The sequence below is a fragment of the Phaseolus vulgaris genome, chromosome 7 (genome assembly GCF_051622355.1).
Source record: "Phaseolus vulgaris cultivar YP4 chromosome 7, ASM5162235v1, whole genome shotgun sequence".
NCBI classification, from domain to species: domain Eukaryota; kingdom Viridiplantae; phylum Streptophyta; class Magnoliopsida; order Fabales; family Fabaceae; genus Phaseolus; species Phaseolus vulgaris.
The window spans coordinates 2,992,241-3,008,614 of NC_143504.1; the positions used below are offsets into that span (position 1 = coordinate 2,992,241).

The 16,374-nt window shown below is 31.5% G+C and overlaps 3 protein-coding genes across 5 annotated transcripts; 2 read left to right on the forward strand and 1 right to left on the reverse strand.

The window, feature by feature from the left end:
* The first annotated feature begins 276 nt into the window (after positions 1-276).
* Positions 277-5,305, forward strand: LOC137828323 (amino-acid permease BAT1 homolog). Of its 3 annotated transcripts, none has more exons than XM_068634846.2 (8): positions 277-587; positions 675-935; positions 3,344-3,362; positions 3,493-3,712; positions 3,808-3,989; positions 4,161-4,450; positions 4,556-4,685; positions 4,780-5,305. In XM_068634846.2, the coding sequence occupies exons 1-8, from the start codon at positions 469-471 to the stop codon at positions 5,119-5,121; spliced, it is 1,563 nt and encodes a 520-aa protein (XP_068490947.1). In that variant the 5' UTR covers positions 277-468; the 3' UTR covers positions 5,122-5,305. The 3 variants fall into 3 exon arrangements, with proteins under 3 accessions (XP_068490947.1, XP_090161089.1, XP_090161088.1); XM_090304963.1 differs by having other exon boundaries at positions 350-587; positions 3,344-3,417; XM_090304962.1 differs by lacking the exon at positions 3,344-3,362 and having other exon boundaries at positions 353-587.
* Positions 5,306-6,921: 1,616 nt separating this feature from the next.
* Positions 6,922-12,334, forward strand: LOC137828778 (amino-acid permease BAT1 homolog). The gene is made up of 8 exons (XM_068635461.2): positions 6,922-7,124; positions 7,202-7,462; positions 10,130-10,148; positions 10,268-10,487; positions 10,577-10,758; positions 11,263-11,552; positions 11,621-11,750; positions 11,867-12,334. Exons 1-8 carry the CDS (start codon positions 6,997-6,999, stop codon positions 12,206-12,208), a joined length of 1,572 nt encoding a protein of 523 aa, XP_068491562.1. The 5' UTR covers positions 6,922-6,996; the 3' UTR covers positions 12,209-12,334.
* A 1,564-nt stretch (positions 12,335-13,898) lies between these two features.
* LOC137827963 (putative two-component response regulator-like APRR6) lies at positions 13,899-16,205 on the reverse strand. Its single transcript, XM_090304305.1, has 6 exons — positions 16,062-16,205; positions 15,746-15,960; positions 15,226-15,484; positions 14,998-15,080; positions 14,421-14,550; positions 13,899-14,119 (listed from the first exon to the last, which is right to left on the reverse strand). Exons 1-6 carry the CDS (start codon positions 16,174-16,176, stop codon positions 13,899-13,901), a joined length of 1,023 nt encoding a protein of 340 aa, XP_090160431.1. The 5' UTR covers positions 16,177-16,205.
* Positions 16,206-16,374: the final 169 nt, after the last annotated feature.

The following is a 16,374-nucleotide window of genomic DNA, read 5'->3' on the forward strand; positions in this document are numbered from 1 at the left end:
TTTGAATCACTTATTAACTATTCCCTTTCAGTCTTTCTACTTCAGGTTGTTTTTGAAGAAACCAAGAAATACAATCAATTTCATTTATTTTAATAAAATCGTTGAACATGTTTCTATTTTATTATATTCTTTCTTTATCTAAAAAAATTGGAATAGTAAATTATTCATGTCATTTTATTATTAAGAGAAAAGAAAATAATAGGAGATGAGATGTAATATAGGCGAACACTTATAATCTCTAGAATGTAATATAGAAACATGCAAATAAGTTTTAATATTTTTGAAAATTAATAAATTTAATATTTAAAATTATACATTTTTATATTAAATGGAAAGAAAAATAAAAGACGAAGAAGAAGTTGCGGAGAGAAGTGGAAGAGAAAGAGAAACACATTCTTCCATCTTCTTCTCTCTGGAGCAGCTTCCATTGACCACGGAGAGTCTCTGTGATTGCTTCACCAAATCATAATGGTTTCTGAAAATACACTCGCTTCTCATGTGGTCGCAAGTGGACACGCCCCACTTGATTCTGGCCATGCCCGTCTCAAAGAACTCGGTTACAAACAAGAACTCAAGCGTGACCTTTCGTATGTCTCTCTTCTCTGTTCTCTCTTCTTTCCATTTCTTCACTGCATTTTTTTTTTTTTGTGAAATATTTGTTTGAACTGTGACAGGGTGATTTCGAATTTTGCGTTTTCGTTTTCTATTATTTCGGTGCTCACCGGAGTCACTACTCTTTACAACACTGGGTTGAACTACGGTGGCCCTGTTTCCTTCGTGTATGGCTGGTTCGTTGCCTCTGCTTTCACCATGATTGTTGCGCTTTCAATGGCTGAGATTTGCTCCTCCTTTCCCACTTCCGGTGGGCTTTACTATTGGAGCGCCAAGCTTGCTGGGCCCAGATGGGCTCCCTTTGCTTCATGGATCACTGGCTGGTACCATACCCAAATCCTTAACTTGTTTTTCAATTCCATAGTCCCAATTTAGTTTAGTTTTTAATTCTCAATGCAAAATAAATAGTTTCTCTCTGAACACAGGATATGATTATGCTAACATGAATGAATGAATCAATAATGAATGAATGATGCACCAGTATTATTAGTATCATTCATGTAGTACACACATCATTCTCTTTTGTTTTTTTAAATCTGCAATTTCTTCTCAAAATCACCCACACACGCACCTACCCTCAGACTTTTTTTTTTGGGTTGAATTTGTTCTTGTTATTGATATGAATGCTTCTGGATTGGCTTATGGTTGGTGTTCCGTGTTTGGCAGTATTCTCCCAGTCTTCAATATCCTATTAACTACGAGTTAATTTTAAGAGATATGGTTGCTGCATATCGAGGAGATTAATTTTTGAAGAAGTGAGGTGTTACATAAGTGAAAAATTCAAAACATAATTATTTATTATTTTCATGAATTATTTTAAAAATCTTTTCATTTAAAAAATATACTTATTTGACATACCCTCTTAATTATATTTTAAAATAGGAGTGAATACATATTTGATGCTCCAAATATAAAGTTTTTTATTACTAATTGGAGTCAAGTTGTTTGTTTAAAATTTTTGTTCCCCGACTAAGTTAATATGCCAAAAATTTCCTTTTCAGCCAAATTTGTACAGCCTGAACTTTTTGGGTCTAAAACTAGTCACTTTTTTAAGATGAAATTATATAGTTGTAAAAAAATAGATAAAATAAAGTTATAAAGCTGCAGAAAAAAAGATAAAATTTTATATTTATTTTGATTTAATATTTGAAAAGGTATTGGTTGATAAAATAGTATGACTTTTTGTTTCAGGGTAATTTTTTAACACTTATTTCCTTTTTTTTTTCTAACTTGTGAGGCTGTGGTTCTTTGTTGATATTATATTTATATTTAAAAGTTTGTTGCATGTGTTATGCATGATTGTTTGATGGTGTGAAAGTATCTTTTGTTGTAATTTATAAATGCCTGACTCTGAATTTGCACACAGAGAAGGTACCATCAGACATTTTATTTTTATGAGCAGTTTTTATTGACGCGTTGACTGTGTCAATATTGGTGGGACCGATTGAATTTCAATTTTCCCCTTTGGGATCTGAGAGATGAGCCTGTGTGCAATCTGATAAATCTTAGATCCCAAATTTTAACTTTTCTTTAATCATTTTTTTTCATATTTAGTTCTATGATAGATAATACCAAAGTGTTTGTGAAAGAAGTTGAACATCTTCCACAGTGAAGACCCAAAGATGAAGAAGATAACACCTGCACAAGATAAGAAACCCAGAAAATCCTAAACCTTAGATGAATTAAAAAGAATGAGAAAAAAAGAGAATAAAAAAGAGAGACAACAAAAAAAGCAAAATATCATCTAGAAATTTCATTCATCAGAAAAGTGAAAGTACAGCAGTAAAAGAACCCGTTAGATAAAGGAATAAGACCCAAAAACTAAGCAAAAGGAAGTAAATGGGCCAAAAAATTTATTCCAAACAGAAAAAAACAGGCAAGAATAGAGCCCAAACATAAAGTTTATCAATAGATGTGAACAAATTAAATTAATATTTCATAAATTAAATTTAACTTTGCACATTTTTTTAAAAATTATACAAATTAATTTGTTTGTGTGTGTATATATATACATATATATTAATTTTAACTTTTAGAAAAACTTTTTTTTTTTAGAATTCAGAACTTTTGTTAGCTTTCAGTATATTAATATTTTGTAATTTAACATTAAGAGAGACAGAAGAAGAATTGTCATTTGATCTTTCAGACCACTGAAGAGACTTTTGAGGTTTGTAACAGTAGCATTTTTGTATACATAGGAAATTAATTGTAATAGTATTCACCAGTGCTAGGTGGACAGAATACATGCCATTCTACTTACTAGAATTTGGTATTATATATAGTAAATCTATCATTAAAGCTAGTAACAAATTCTTTATCCATTCCAATCTCTGATTGTAGTAATATTTCTTTTTCCAATAGAGATTTTAGAGTTGTATTTGTATTTCAGTTTACCAGATGCATGCTCCGAAAATTTACTATATTTCAGGTTTAATCATAATGAACAAGAAGATGTAGCTTCTGTTAAATTCACTCCTAAAACAGACAGTTATTAATTAATGATAATGGCGCATAAATTTTCATTTACTTCTCAATTTTATGATGTAAAATGTTCAACCAGGTTTTCGATAATTTAAGACATAATTCACTACAGATGCCTAATTTTGTGCCTTAATATGCCTTATAGCTTGAAACTAAAGTGTATTGCTTAATCAACCTGTAAGGTCTTATTGCAAGATACTCTGCAATATGTTTCTCTGATGGTTGTTGGATGGTTTATCTGTTTTTACAGGTTCAATATTGTGGGCCAGGTATTCTTAAGAAGACACATTCTATAATTTAAACATCCTTCAATTTCACTGCAAGGTCTAAACTTGTCTGGGATGTAGATTTCTGTTAACTCATTTCAAGCTTCAACTTTTGGTTTCTTTTCGTTTTCAGTGGGCAGTGACAACAAGTGTAGATTTTTCACTTGCACAGCTGATTCAGGTTATTATTCTGCTTAGTACTGGTGGGAAAAATGGCGGTGGATATCAGGCATCTAAATATGTAGTTATTGCTATCCATGGGGGAATCTTGTTCCTACACGGTATAATAAACAGCCTTCCTATCTCATTGTTGTCATTCTTAGGACAACTGGCAGCTATTTGGAATGTGCTAGGTATGAAGAAAATTCCTGTTTGATTTTTTATTTTCTGCATTCCGTTCTCACTGGCAACCCTTTCTGAATCTGCAATTGGAATTGCAAACTTTTAGGTGTTTTTGTACTTATGATTGTGATTCCATCCGTTGCAACGGAAAGAGCAAGTGCCAAGTTTGTTTTCACTCATTTCAATACTGAAAATGGGGAGGGAATCAGCAGCAAACCTTACATATTTCTTTTGGGACTTCTAATGAGTCAGTATACGTTGACTGGGTTTGATGCATCAGCTCATATGGTGAATTTTTTCTACTCATTTTCTTCCTTTTGGTAAAAACCATGCTGAGCTGCATTAACTAAAGACAGTGCTTGACAACTTATGTTATAGAACTTATGTACTCTCACTTTATAATATGGTTTTTAAAGGATGAGTTGGGCTGAAAACATGCACTCTCACTTGTATTTGCAGACAGAGGAAACCAAGGATGCTGATAGAAATGGACCGAAAGGAATTATCAGTGCTGTTGGGATTTCCATTGTTGTTGGATGGTTTTACATACTAGGCATTACCTTTGCAGTCACCGACATCCTTAGCCTTTTGAGTGAAGATAATGATGCTGGTGGGTATGCCATTGCTGAAGTATTTTATCAAGCATTCAAGAAAAGATATGGCAATGGAAGTGGGGGTATTATCTGCTTAGTAATTGTTGGTGTTGCCATATTTTTCTGTGGTATGAGTTCAGTTACCAGCAATTCAAGGTAAATGTGCAAAAACCTTAGTTTGCTTTCAGTGATAGGGATTGAATATCTCTAGTTACAACACTTACATGTGAATATAATATGATATGCTTAAACATTTTCCAGAATGGCTTATGCTTTCTCTAGAGATGGGGCCATGCCATTGTCATCGTTGTGGCACCAGGTTAACAAGCAGGAGGTCCCCATCTATGCAGTTTGGCTTTCTGTTTCAATATCATTTTGCATGGCATTAACGGTATGATAAGCTTTCATTTGTAATAATAAGGTGCAAATTTTGGTTTCTCTGATTTGTTGAAAGTGGAATAATATGAAATGTAAATTTATTGCAGTCTCTTGGAAGCTTAGTGGCTTTTCAGGCCATGGTGTCCATAGCAACCATAGGTCTGTATATTGCCTATGCCTTTCCCATATTCTTTAGGGTGACTTTGGCACAAAAGCATTTCGTTCCTGGGCCTTTCAACTTGGGCCGTTACGGAGTCATCGTGGGCTGGGTCTCTGTTCTTTGGGTGCTCACCATTTCCATACTCTTCTCATTGCCTGTTTCCTACCCAATAACAGTAGAGACGCTTAACTACACCCCTGTTGCTGTTGGATGTTTGCTTATTCTTATAGTTTCTTACTGGTTTATCAGTGGTCGTCGTTGGTTTAAAGGCCCAATTACTAACATATAAAATTTGAAGTTGTGTACATATTTTTGTGTATCAAACTCATTTCCAATATGATTCTTTTTAGAATCCTTGTTTCATATTTATTTTTCTTTATGTTTTAGTCTCTATAATATTATTATCGGTTCATGTAAATTGAAGATTTTAAACAACATCTCCAAAAATGGGTTGGTTTATTGAACTGAGTCAATCCATTGGAAATTAATTTCTAATTTTATTTTATTGTATTTTGTCCTATGACTGTGTCCGTTCTTTATTGTATTTATATCGGAAGAGAATTTTAAATGTTTAGTAACCCAAATTTAGATAAGTTTGTTGATAAACATTTTAGGAAGAAAAAAGAAACTTCTGTAAATTCAACTTATCTTATGCACTAATTAATAAATGTTTTATATATGTATTAAATAAGAATAACACAGACCTGCAAGAAAACTCTAAATCACAAATTAACATATTTAATATAAAACTCATAAAAATATAAAAAGTAGATAAATAATATCATATTTTATTTATCTATTTTATTGTAATATCATATTTTTTTTCAGAAATAATTGTTGAATGATTTTTTTCTAACGTTAGAGTGTTAAAAGAAATTTATTTTTTTATTTCATTCCATCCATAAATCTCTATTGGTTGAGACTAAAAACCTCAGAGTGATATAAATATACATAAATTTTGTCTTTTATACCGTTTTAATATATTTTTTTTCATGCATTTTTGTCTCTTTGTCATATTAATTTTTTTTCTTATTTAATATTGAAAGAATGGTAGTTCACACTAGAATACTCCTGCGAGGGAATGGGTAGATTGATTCGTTATATATATAGATTAAAAACATAAATGTTTTTAATGTATTTCTTGAGTTGAAACTAAATCTCAAATAAATTTGTTTTTAACAGTCTTTTTTTCATGCATAAATTTTTCATTATAAAATCACCAAATTATGAAGTAGAATTAAACACAAGTTTAAATAAAATATATTTGAAATATAATTAAGTGATAACAATATGTGACAGTGATTTATAATTAAGTGATTACGACAGTGATTTATAAACCTCTTGTATAAAGTAAGTCAACTGCATTTTGAAAGCGGAATATACAGTTGAACAGCAGCTTCCAATTAAATTCATTCAACAACTATTCTTCTCAATCTACCATTCATTCACAAAATAATCAAAATATAAAATCCACACTAATTAATCTTCCTTAACATTTATATATCATGCATAAAACTTACTTCTGACTTCCTACAATTATAATATTTTCTTGTATTAAAATATTACGTAACATCCTTCACTTTTTCATATTAATAATACATCTAATAAATAACGGTTGTTGGCCATCCTGCTAAAGTTAAAGTTACGTCTTCTTTAATTGCACTTTCCTTCGTCTCTGTAATTTTCATCGTTCTTTTCTGATTCGATACTTATACGTGATTTTAAATTTCATATTAAATATTAAATAAATTTAGTTAACACGATATAGTTTTAAAAGAAATAAATATATTAACAAATAGACTACTTTCTAGTTGATGTGGTCCACTTCCCTCACGTCGAATTTAACATGTTTGTGAGACTATATATTATAAACAATGTCTAATAATAGATAACAGATAGACTGATTAATTCAATAAACGCTTAACTTTAATATTATATTAAAAATTAAACTTTAAATTAAACTTAAATTCGTATAAAATTTTTTTACATCTATTTATATCTTATAAAATCTCATTGTGATTTCCAATAATAATTTGTAGTGATAACAAAAATATTGTTGTGAATAAGAAGAGAAATACAAAATTAAACGTGGGCATATTTAAAGAAAGGAAGTTATATATATAGCAGTACTCTTCTGCATTGTTGTGGTTGGTGATTCGTCATAATGGGCAGAGGCAACAGAACAGTCCCATCTCACTCCGATGCGGTTGCCGAAGGATACGTTCCGCTTGATTCTGGCCATGCTCGTCTTCAAGAACTCGGTTACAAGCAAGAACTCAAGCGTGATCTATCGTATATTTCTCTTCTCTACTCTCTCTTCTTTCCATTTTTTCACTGCATTTCTTTTTAATTTCTTTGAACTATGACAGGGTGATTTCGAATTTCGCGTTTTCGTTTTCTATTATTTCGGTGCTCGCCGGAGTGACCACTCTTTACAACACTGGGTTGAACTATGGCGGCCCTGTTTCCTTCGTGTATGGTTGGTTGGTTGCCTCTGCTTTCACGATGACTGTGGCGCTTTCTATGGCTGAGATTTGCTCATCCTTTCCCACTTCCGGTGGGCTTTACTATTGGAGCGCCAAGCTTTCTGGGCCCACCTGGGCTCCCTTTGCTTCTTGGATTACTGGCTGGTACCTACCCAACTACTCCTTTTAACTTCATTTTCCCAATTACTTGCTGGTCAATTCGTTAATAGCGAGTTGAACGTGTCTTGCGTGACAAGTTTTTTTTTTTTTTTTTATGTAGAGCGTGAGAGTGCAATTTTGGGAAAATTTAACAAAGTGGTGTATTTTTTATCCTATATTAATCAAATAGGTGTATATTTAAAAAAATATTATATAAACATAACTAACACATCTTTTTAACATTTTTTTTACTATATAAGTTAAAATTATGGTATTTATTTATTTATTTTAATATAAAAATTCATTCCCTATTCATTCTTATCATTAAATATACACATTTTTTCTTTCACCTCACTTCTATATCACTTTTCTCTCTTCCTTTAACTTTTACATCATATCACTAAATATACACATTTTTTCTTTCACCTCACTTTTACACCATTTTTCTCCCTTTCTTTCAATGGTACATCCTAAAAATAATGTCCAACATTCATTCAAATACTCAATTTAGATGACATAATCAATACTAAAGTCGTGAATCTCCTACACGACTTCAGTTTCAATCTCGTACGTTGAAGTCATGTTTTTTGCAAAATTTCACCTTTAAACAACAAAAATTAACAAAATCATTAACTTCAATTATATTAAACAAAATCGTGTTTATGCCACAAGACTTTGCAATCAACATATAAGTCGTTGTGGCCAAACACAACTTTACTTGGGGGAGGGTGATGTTGTGTTTATATAACATAATTTCTTTACAAGGAAGTCATATCATGCAGACAAAACTTGTGCATGGGCATAATTTTTTAAAAGTATGTCCATTTCAGAAATGGATAAAAAAATGCACAATTTTTTTGTAAATTTTCTACAAATTTGTAGTTTGAATGGGGATATTGTGTTGGACTAAATTGGATTTAAGGTTTTTGAGTCGAGTTAGGTCCGCCTTATGTCAGGTTGAGTTGGATCCACCTCAAGTCGAGTTTACTTTTGTCCACCTTAGGTTAAGTCGATTCGGCCTACATTGGATTGAGTCAATTTAGGTCAATGTCAAACCAAGTCGAGTCAAACACACTTCGAATCGAGTCAAGTAAGACCTACAACGAGCTAACTAATGTCGAACCCACATCAAGTCAAGTATAGTCGAACCCACGCTAGGTTGAATCAAGTTAAACTTGTGTTAGACCATGTTAATTTAAGCTGATATAAGGTTGACCAAGGTCAAACCCACATCAAACAATGTTGGATCGATCTAGTTTGACAAGTTTAATTGATTCTTGAATTTTAAATTAAGTTACAAATAATAATAAAATTAGTGAATAAACAATAGATTCATATAACAAGTATTAGTGTATTTTGTTTTTAGTATAATAAGAAAAAAATTACAATCTTAATAAAAAGCTTTAATTTTGTTAATTTTATTTGAATTCCGTTATATTAGTATAATCGAAAACATATTTTGTTTTTAATAATTATTATGCGTGTTTATTAAAGGAATAACGTTAATATAAAAAAAACTTTAAAAGAATGATAATGCAATTTAAAATATTGTAAGCACTCATGTCAATTCTAAAAAATATTTTAAAATCAATTTAATATTTATAATGGGTGAAATCAACTTTAACCATAAACCTAACTTATATTTTATGTGGAGATTTTAGAAATTGAGTTCTTCTCAACTTACTTATTTTATAGATTAATAAAAAGAAACTTATTTTCTGGCCTCACTCTCTCTCCAAAACCACATATAAAGCTAAGCTATGGACTAATCAAAATCGTCGAGCAATCGGTTGATTATTTTGAATCGTGTGCTTTTCCTTACACACCCACCCGGATCATTTGGATCACGTGTGACGTGTCTCTCGTGAATTTCCGCACCCTCTGTATTTGTGTCTTCTGCCACTATTCTTGTTACACATAAAGACTAAATTTTTTTAACTTTGAGCAAATTAATGTTTTGTAATTTAATGGTGAGGTTTCTGAGGTTTGTAGCAGGGAAATAGGTCGATAGAAGTTATATTTATAGCATAAGAAGCACAAGAAGAAGAAGAATTTGATCTTTCAGAACAGAGAAGATACTTTTGAAGTTTGTAGGATACTAATATTCACCAATATATCAGTGCAACAAACATGTCATTCCACCAAATACTGCTATTATTGATAGTTAAGTCTATCATAAAAAGTTAGTCAAAAAGTTCTTAATTTGTCTCAATCTCTTTGTTTCTCAGGATTTTCCACTAGTGATTTTCCTGTTACATTTATATTTTAGTATGATTGGTCAATCAAAAACCACAGCAATAAGGAACATGCACTGAACTTTTGAATAGAAATTTAGACTATATTTCATAGATAAACCATAATCAACAAAAAAATGGAAATTATTTTAAATCCAGTCCCAAAATTGGCGGTTATAACTTATAATTAATGATACAATGCATACTTTGTTCGTTTTTTTATTTACTTCTCTAACTTACGATGTAAAATTTAGTGCTCTTAATCTGATAAAATTGACCACAATTGCCTAATTTGTTAGCTCTCCTTAACGCCATATAGCTTGAAATTAAAGTTTATTGCTTAATCAGTTTATGAAGTATAATAATAGGAGACTCTGCCATATTTGCTTTACCACAGTGTTTCTCTGATGCGTGTTGGATGGTTTATCTGTTTTTGCAGGTTCAATATTGTTGGCCAGGTATTCTTAAGAAGACACAAATTTCACATCCTTCACTTTTCACTACAAGGACTTGTGTGGGATGTAGATTTCCATTAATCCATTTGAAGCTCCAACTTTGGTTTCTTTTTCATTTGCAGTGGGCAGTGACAACAAGTGTAGATTTTTCACTTGCACAACTGATTAAAGTTATTATTCTCCTTAGTACTGGTGGGAAAAATGGTGGTGGATATGAGGCTTCTAAATACGTAGTTATTGCTTTGCATGGGCTGATTTTGCTCCTACACGGTATCATAAACAACCTTCCTATCTCATTGTTATCATTCTTGGGACGGCTGGCAGCTATTTGGAATGTTCTAGGTATGAAGAAATTTCCTGTATGATTGCTTTCTGCATTCAGTTCTCCATGGCAACCTTTTTGAATTTTTAATTGAAATTGAAAATTTTAGGTGTTTTTGTGCTTATGATTGGTATTCCATCTGTTGCAACGGAAAGGGCTAGTGCCAACTTTGTTTTTACTCATTTCAATACTGAAAATGAGGATGGAATCAGCAGCAAGCCCTACATATTTCTCTTGGGACTTCTAATGAGTCAGTATACCCTAACTGGATATGATGCATCAGCTTATATGGTACATCTTTTCCACTCTTTATAAAGTTCCTTGTCTGGTAAATCATATTTTTAATGAGACAAAATTGCTTAAAAAAGATATGATATATTATCAGAAGATAATGTTTCACATGTATGCATCCTGCTCACATCTACTCAACAAGTACTAAACTAAACTATAGTTATCAACTTATCAGAAACAATTCCTTCCCATGATCATATATTTGCAGATGAATTAAGACTCTTAAGGTTTTAGCATATTATCAGACAAGTAATTGATCTGCATTGTAAGATATAAGTACAAGGAAAATGAAACCGCAGTTACTGCACAGTGTGTTGGGGTTACATTTTTTGCAAATAACTGCTGTAAGAAAAAATTATACTGGGATTTCCGCTAACTTAATTTCATAATTAAAGCTAAAAAATTCTACCACAAATCACTTCTTCAAAATCGATTTTAATAAAAAATAATTTTGTAAACACCATCTCACCAAGACTCATTGATTACTGTAACTTCTGTATGCAGACAGAGGAAACCAGGGATGCTGACTTAAATGGACCAAAAGGAATTGTGAGTGCTGTTGGGATATCCATTATAGTTGGGTGGTGTTACATACTAGGCATTACCTTTGCAGTCACCGACATTCATTACCTTCTGAGTGAAGATAATGACGCTGGTGGGTATGCTATTGCTGAAGTGTTTTATCTAGCATTCAAGAGAAGATATGGCCATGGAACTGGGGGCATTGTTTGCTTAGTAATTGTGGCTGTTGCCATATTTTTCTGTGGTATGAGTTCCGTTACAAGCAATTCAAGGTAAGACGTGCGAGACTTAATTTCTCTTCTTAGTGATGAATATAACATGATGCTTAAAACTTGTTCAGGATGGTTTATGCTTTCTCTAGAGATGGGGCTCTGCCATTGTCATCATTGTGGCACAAAGTTAACGAGCAGGAGGTTCCCATCTATGCAGTTTGGCTTTCCGTTTCAATATCATTTTGCATGGCCTTAACGGTATGTGATATATTATAAGCTTTCATTTATAATAAGCTGAAAGTTTAGGTTTTTCTGATTTGTTGAAAAGTGGAATAATATGTTTGACCATATGAGTGAAATGTAAATGTTTGCAGTCTCTTGGAAGCATAGTGGCATTTGAGGCCATGGTATCCATTGCAACGATTGGCCTCTATATTGCTTATGCCCTACCTATATTCTTTAGGGTGACCTTGGCACGGAAGGATTTTGTCCCTGGCCCTTTTAACTTAGGCCGTTACGGAGTCATTGTTGGCTGGGTGGCTGTTCTTTGGGTGCTGACCATTTCCATACTCTTCTCATTACCTGTTTCTTACCCAATAACCATGGAGACACTTAACTACACCCCTGTGGCTGTTGGATGTTTGCTTATTCTTGTTGTTTCTTTCTGGTTAATCAGTGGTCACCGTTGGTTTAAAGGCCCTGTAACCAATATATAAAAACTGAACTTAGTTATATATATTGAACTCGTTTGGATTATGATTATTATTTTAATCCTGGTTTGGAATTCATCTAAACTTTACTATTGTGGGAATTCAGTTGGGGATAATTGTTCTTGCAATTTATCCAAGAGCTTCTATCAAGTCAGTATTTTCTTCAAATCTAGCTGTCTCCGTTGTAAGTCCGAGAGATGAGTCAATACAAATATATTCCGACGTTCAAGTTAAAAAATATATATCTAATTTATTAAGTTTAAAGATTAAACAACTATTACCTTTTAACATGATAGTTTTTTTTTTATTTATATTTTTCTATCAGGCCTTACATAATTAAAAGGGTTAATATAGATCTAATGACATTTTAATCATATTTTGTATCTCTTAAAAAAAATTTATGTTGAGAGATCGTAGGAATTCGACCACTCGATCTTTGGTATAATCTCACCTCCTAGTCTCTGGTATAGTGAAGTGAGTCCATCATACTAAACCAATTAACCAGTGTGATTTTGAGAGGTAGAGTCGGAAGTCGAATTAATTTAAATTTTCAATAAGTAATTATCTTCCCTTACTTCGTGTTCTTTTCATTTTTCTTCACCCTTACTCAGACATAGTCTATTTGGAAGAAAGATTAAAATGTTGAGTAACTCAATTTTCAAATCCGTATTTCCATGGATTATAAAGTAAGTTTAATAAAATAATGTTTTCATTTTAATTTTTAAAACATAAACATCGATCGTATTTGTGAGTTTTATGATTTGTAACAATTAAAATTAACTTTTACATCTTTATATATATCTATATATATATATATATATATGAGAAATTTTATATATTTTTTAAATACTGACGTATCATTAAGTTTTTTTAAGAGTTAAATATACAAATCATATGTATGCTTTAAGAGAAAATTTTTTGTTCAAGTGAAATTGTCCTAGTGCATAGATCATATTATTTCAATATTTAATATAATTATACACTTATGATTATGATTTGAGTTTAAAACTAACTTTTGATTTGGAATAATCTCACTAGATAACAAACACACTAAAAAAAAAAAATAGATTGACTGATGAATTTTTATCCACATATCTAAATTGAAAGATAAATTTAATATTATTTACGGATATTATCTATAAATATGAGTATGTTGATAAATTCAGTATTATTCATGAATGTGAATCTGTAGGTAAATTCAATTTTATCTACAAATTATTACTCATAAATATCTATCCGTATATAAATTTTACATTATCCAAATATTTTACCCACAAATTTATATATATAAAAAATTAATATTACTATCAATTATTAATATAAATATTTTTATTAATATAAAAAAAACAAAAATTTAATTAGATCACAAGAAGATTTAGCTGAAACTATAAGATTTAGCTCAAATAAGAGGAAAAACGAATGTTTAGTGACATTCTTTCTATACCATTCGCGTATAATCTAGTGAGAAGGCCATTAAGTGTTGCATCGCAATTTAAAATTCTTCTTTGACTCTGTTAATTGCACCACTCATAAGAGTTCCCTTCTAACATAAAATTTCACTTCACAATCACATAAATTTTGTCTGTCAAAGAGAAATATATATAATATTTTTAATAATTATATAGCCTATGTCTGCATATGTATACATATTGAAAGCAAATGGAATAATGTTGGTGTTGTTCATACCAAATTACCATTAAGAGGAACCCCTTCCTTCTAGAACTTTTCTTAGCATCTCAGTGCATTGATCAACAGCAGCAGGATCGGTTTCATATTTATACAAATTAAAACAGTCAGAGTCTTCCAGAAACGTTTTTACGAAATCCCAAGAAGCTGTGAATTCCATTCCCACGCTGTTCACTCGAATCTCATCTTCATTATGCTTCACATTCAACAAAACCTTTGGTGCTGGGGGACCTGGTTCAAATGATCTTTTCATGTTCTAAAGTAACGAATTAATTACAAACCAAACGTTGGTATGCTATCTACACCGCAAAACAATCATTCAATAATTATCTAAAATCTTGATATTTAATTAGATACCTTTAAAAATTATCTATCAATAATAAAAATTAATTTAAATATTAATAATTTTTTAATTTTTATAAAAATATTTAATTTTGTTAATATAGTAACTAATTATTTTATTATCTAAAATTGATATTTATTTAATAATTTTTTTGATAAAAAAAAAGAGAGAAATTATAATAATTATTACCTTTTGTTTCAAAGGTGGATCCTTCGGACGAGGAAGAGTTGGCTTTGTGGCCTGAGGATAATGATGTTCTTACTTTAGGCAAATTAGAATTGCGAGAGTTCTCTTCACATTTCAACCGCAATCTGTATTTCTGTTTAAGAAGAATGTTTGTGAAGAAACAAGCTAAAACAATGAAGAATACGAGAAACACATGCATGGTGACTATCGCCAATAAATGCAGCTATCTACAGTTATGGAAAAAGAGATGAAAGTTATGAGACATCATGATAGCTTGCATTGATATTCCCTTTAAACTATTAATACTAATGGTAAGTGTCATTTACTAAACAAAACATACATAAAACTTACATAGTATAGATTCTCATAGGAAAGCAGAAAATTGCAATTCTATTTATAGCAGGTTAAGTAAATTCCAAATAACTCAACAGTAACTTAAAGCAAACCCTAATAACTTTAAAGCATATATATATTGATGCGTATTTGGAATAACTTGCTATGAAGAATTTTAAACGTTAATCTGTGCAACATAAATGATGAGAAACTATTGCATGTCTAAGTTGAAGTGGCAGAAAATAACCTGCAGATGACTTGCAACCTGGCGAACAGTGAGGTAAGTCTCACCAACATTCATCCGAAGTAATATCTGTTTTGGACGAGCAACTGAACACAAAAAAGGAAGTGAAACACATGCATTGAAATTAATAATCACTCATAATCTTATCATGAATGAAGCTTGAATCCATTACTGATAGAGAATCAAGAAAAGAAAAGAAAAGGAATGAATTAAACAGAAAAGAAACAGTACTGTTCTCTCCTAATTCCTGCACTGCTTCAGTAAACTTCTGATGCAACTCAGGAGTCCAAACACTGAAACGGTTTTTGGACTGAAACATTCTGAAATATTGATTGGGGTTGTTAAAGTTCATCTTGGTTGATCCCAATGAATCTGGCTTTTCGTGCACAACATATCTCTTTTCTTTTCGCTTGCCCACATAGTCATCATGGGTTGGCATTGTGTAGTCACAAAGGGTTCTCTTTCCTTTTTGCTGCCTCCATATTTGGTACTATGAAAAAAGTGTGAAATAATGCTAATTACACACATGGAAATAAAGTGACAATAAGTAGGGATTTTTAACATTTTTTTATTATATCTTTCACTAACTCTCTTTATTTTTCTATAACAAAAGTTCTTCAATTTTCCCTTTTATTTTTTTATTTATTTCCATTTATCTTGTCTGTTTCTATCCACTTAATTTCTTTTCTCTTTATCCCAAGGAATTTAGGATGCATATATGACATGCAGTGCTATTGAGATCTCCCTGTACCTGTTTCATCTGGGTATTCTGTAATCCCTTTGCATGGAGCACCATGCTCTGAGAGCCTGCATTTTGAGTGTTTTTGGCTGAATATGCTCTTGAGTGATACACATGTTGCCATAGATATTTAAGATCATTGGGACTGATAGGCTCCTGAAGGAAATAACACAATCCTGTAGCTAAAGCTTTCCTATTTACTTCATCAAATACTCCAGAGTTGATGACTGTACATGATACAAAACCATGCATTGGTACATTAATCACATGAGATCAGCAAAATCTTGGAGAAAATTAAGTGAACTGCAAGATCTGAACTGGAACTTACAGATCACAGGAATGTCCTTTTCAAGTATTGCATCGAGAAAAGAAAGGATGTCCATGTCAGGCATATCAGCTTTAGCCATTATCAGTTTGAACATGCCTTCTTGACGGCAAATCATGGATGCAGCAGCGGATGCATTATTTGTAGCAGTAACTGAAAAACCAAACATTTATGAGAGCTATTTGTTCTGCAGATCAAGCAAAATAAATAACATCTTATAAACTCTTGTACACTTGAAGAGTCACAGTATATCAAGATAAAATTATGAAGTCATGCAGAAGAACCAGTTGGAGAATGAATGCATGTTGTTTAGCAT

What these genes read in the sequence shown, in the direction of transcription:
- LOC137828323 (XM_068634846.2), top strand. Translation starts at nt 469, where the DNA reads ATGGTTTCTGAAAATACACTCGCTTCTCATGTGGTCGCAAGTGGACAC. An exon ending in GAACTCAAGCGTGACCTTTC is followed by an intron (nt 588 to 674) that starts GTATGTCTCTCT and finishes GAACTGTGACAG; the next exon opens with GGTGATTTCGAATTTTGCGT. An exon ending in TCAGTTACCAGCAATTCAAG is followed by an intron (nt 4,451 to 4,555) that starts GTAAATGTGCAA and finishes AACATTTTCCAG; the next exon opens with AATGGCTTATGCTTTCTCTA.
- LOC137828778 (XM_068635461.2), top strand. Translation starts at nt 6,997, where the DNA reads ATGGGCAGAGGCAACAGAACAGTCCCATCTCACTCCGATGCGGTTGCC. An exon ending in AGCTATTTGGAATGTTCTAG is followed by an intron (nt 10,488 to 10,576) that starts GTATGAAGAAAT and finishes TGAAAATTTTAG; the next exon opens with GTGTTTTTGTGCTTATGATT. An exon ending in ATGATGCATCAGCTTATATG is followed by an intron (nt 10,759 to 11,262) that starts GTACATCTTTTC and finishes TTCTGTATGCAG; the next exon opens with ACAGAGGAAACCAGGGATGC.
- LOC137827963 (XM_090304305.1), bottom strand. Translation starts at nt 16,176, where the DNA reads ATGATTTGCCGTCAAGAAGGCATGTTCAAACTGATAATGGCTAAAGCT. An exon ending in AAAGGACATTCCTGTGATCT is followed by an intron (nt 15,961 to 16,061) that starts GTAAGTTCCAGT and finishes TATCATGTACAG; the next exon opens with TCATCAACTCTGGAGTATTT. An exon ending in AGAATACCCAGATGAAACAG is followed by an intron (nt 15,485 to 15,745) that starts GTACAGGGAGAT and finishes CTTTTTTCATAG; the next exon opens with TACCAAATATGGAGGCAGCA.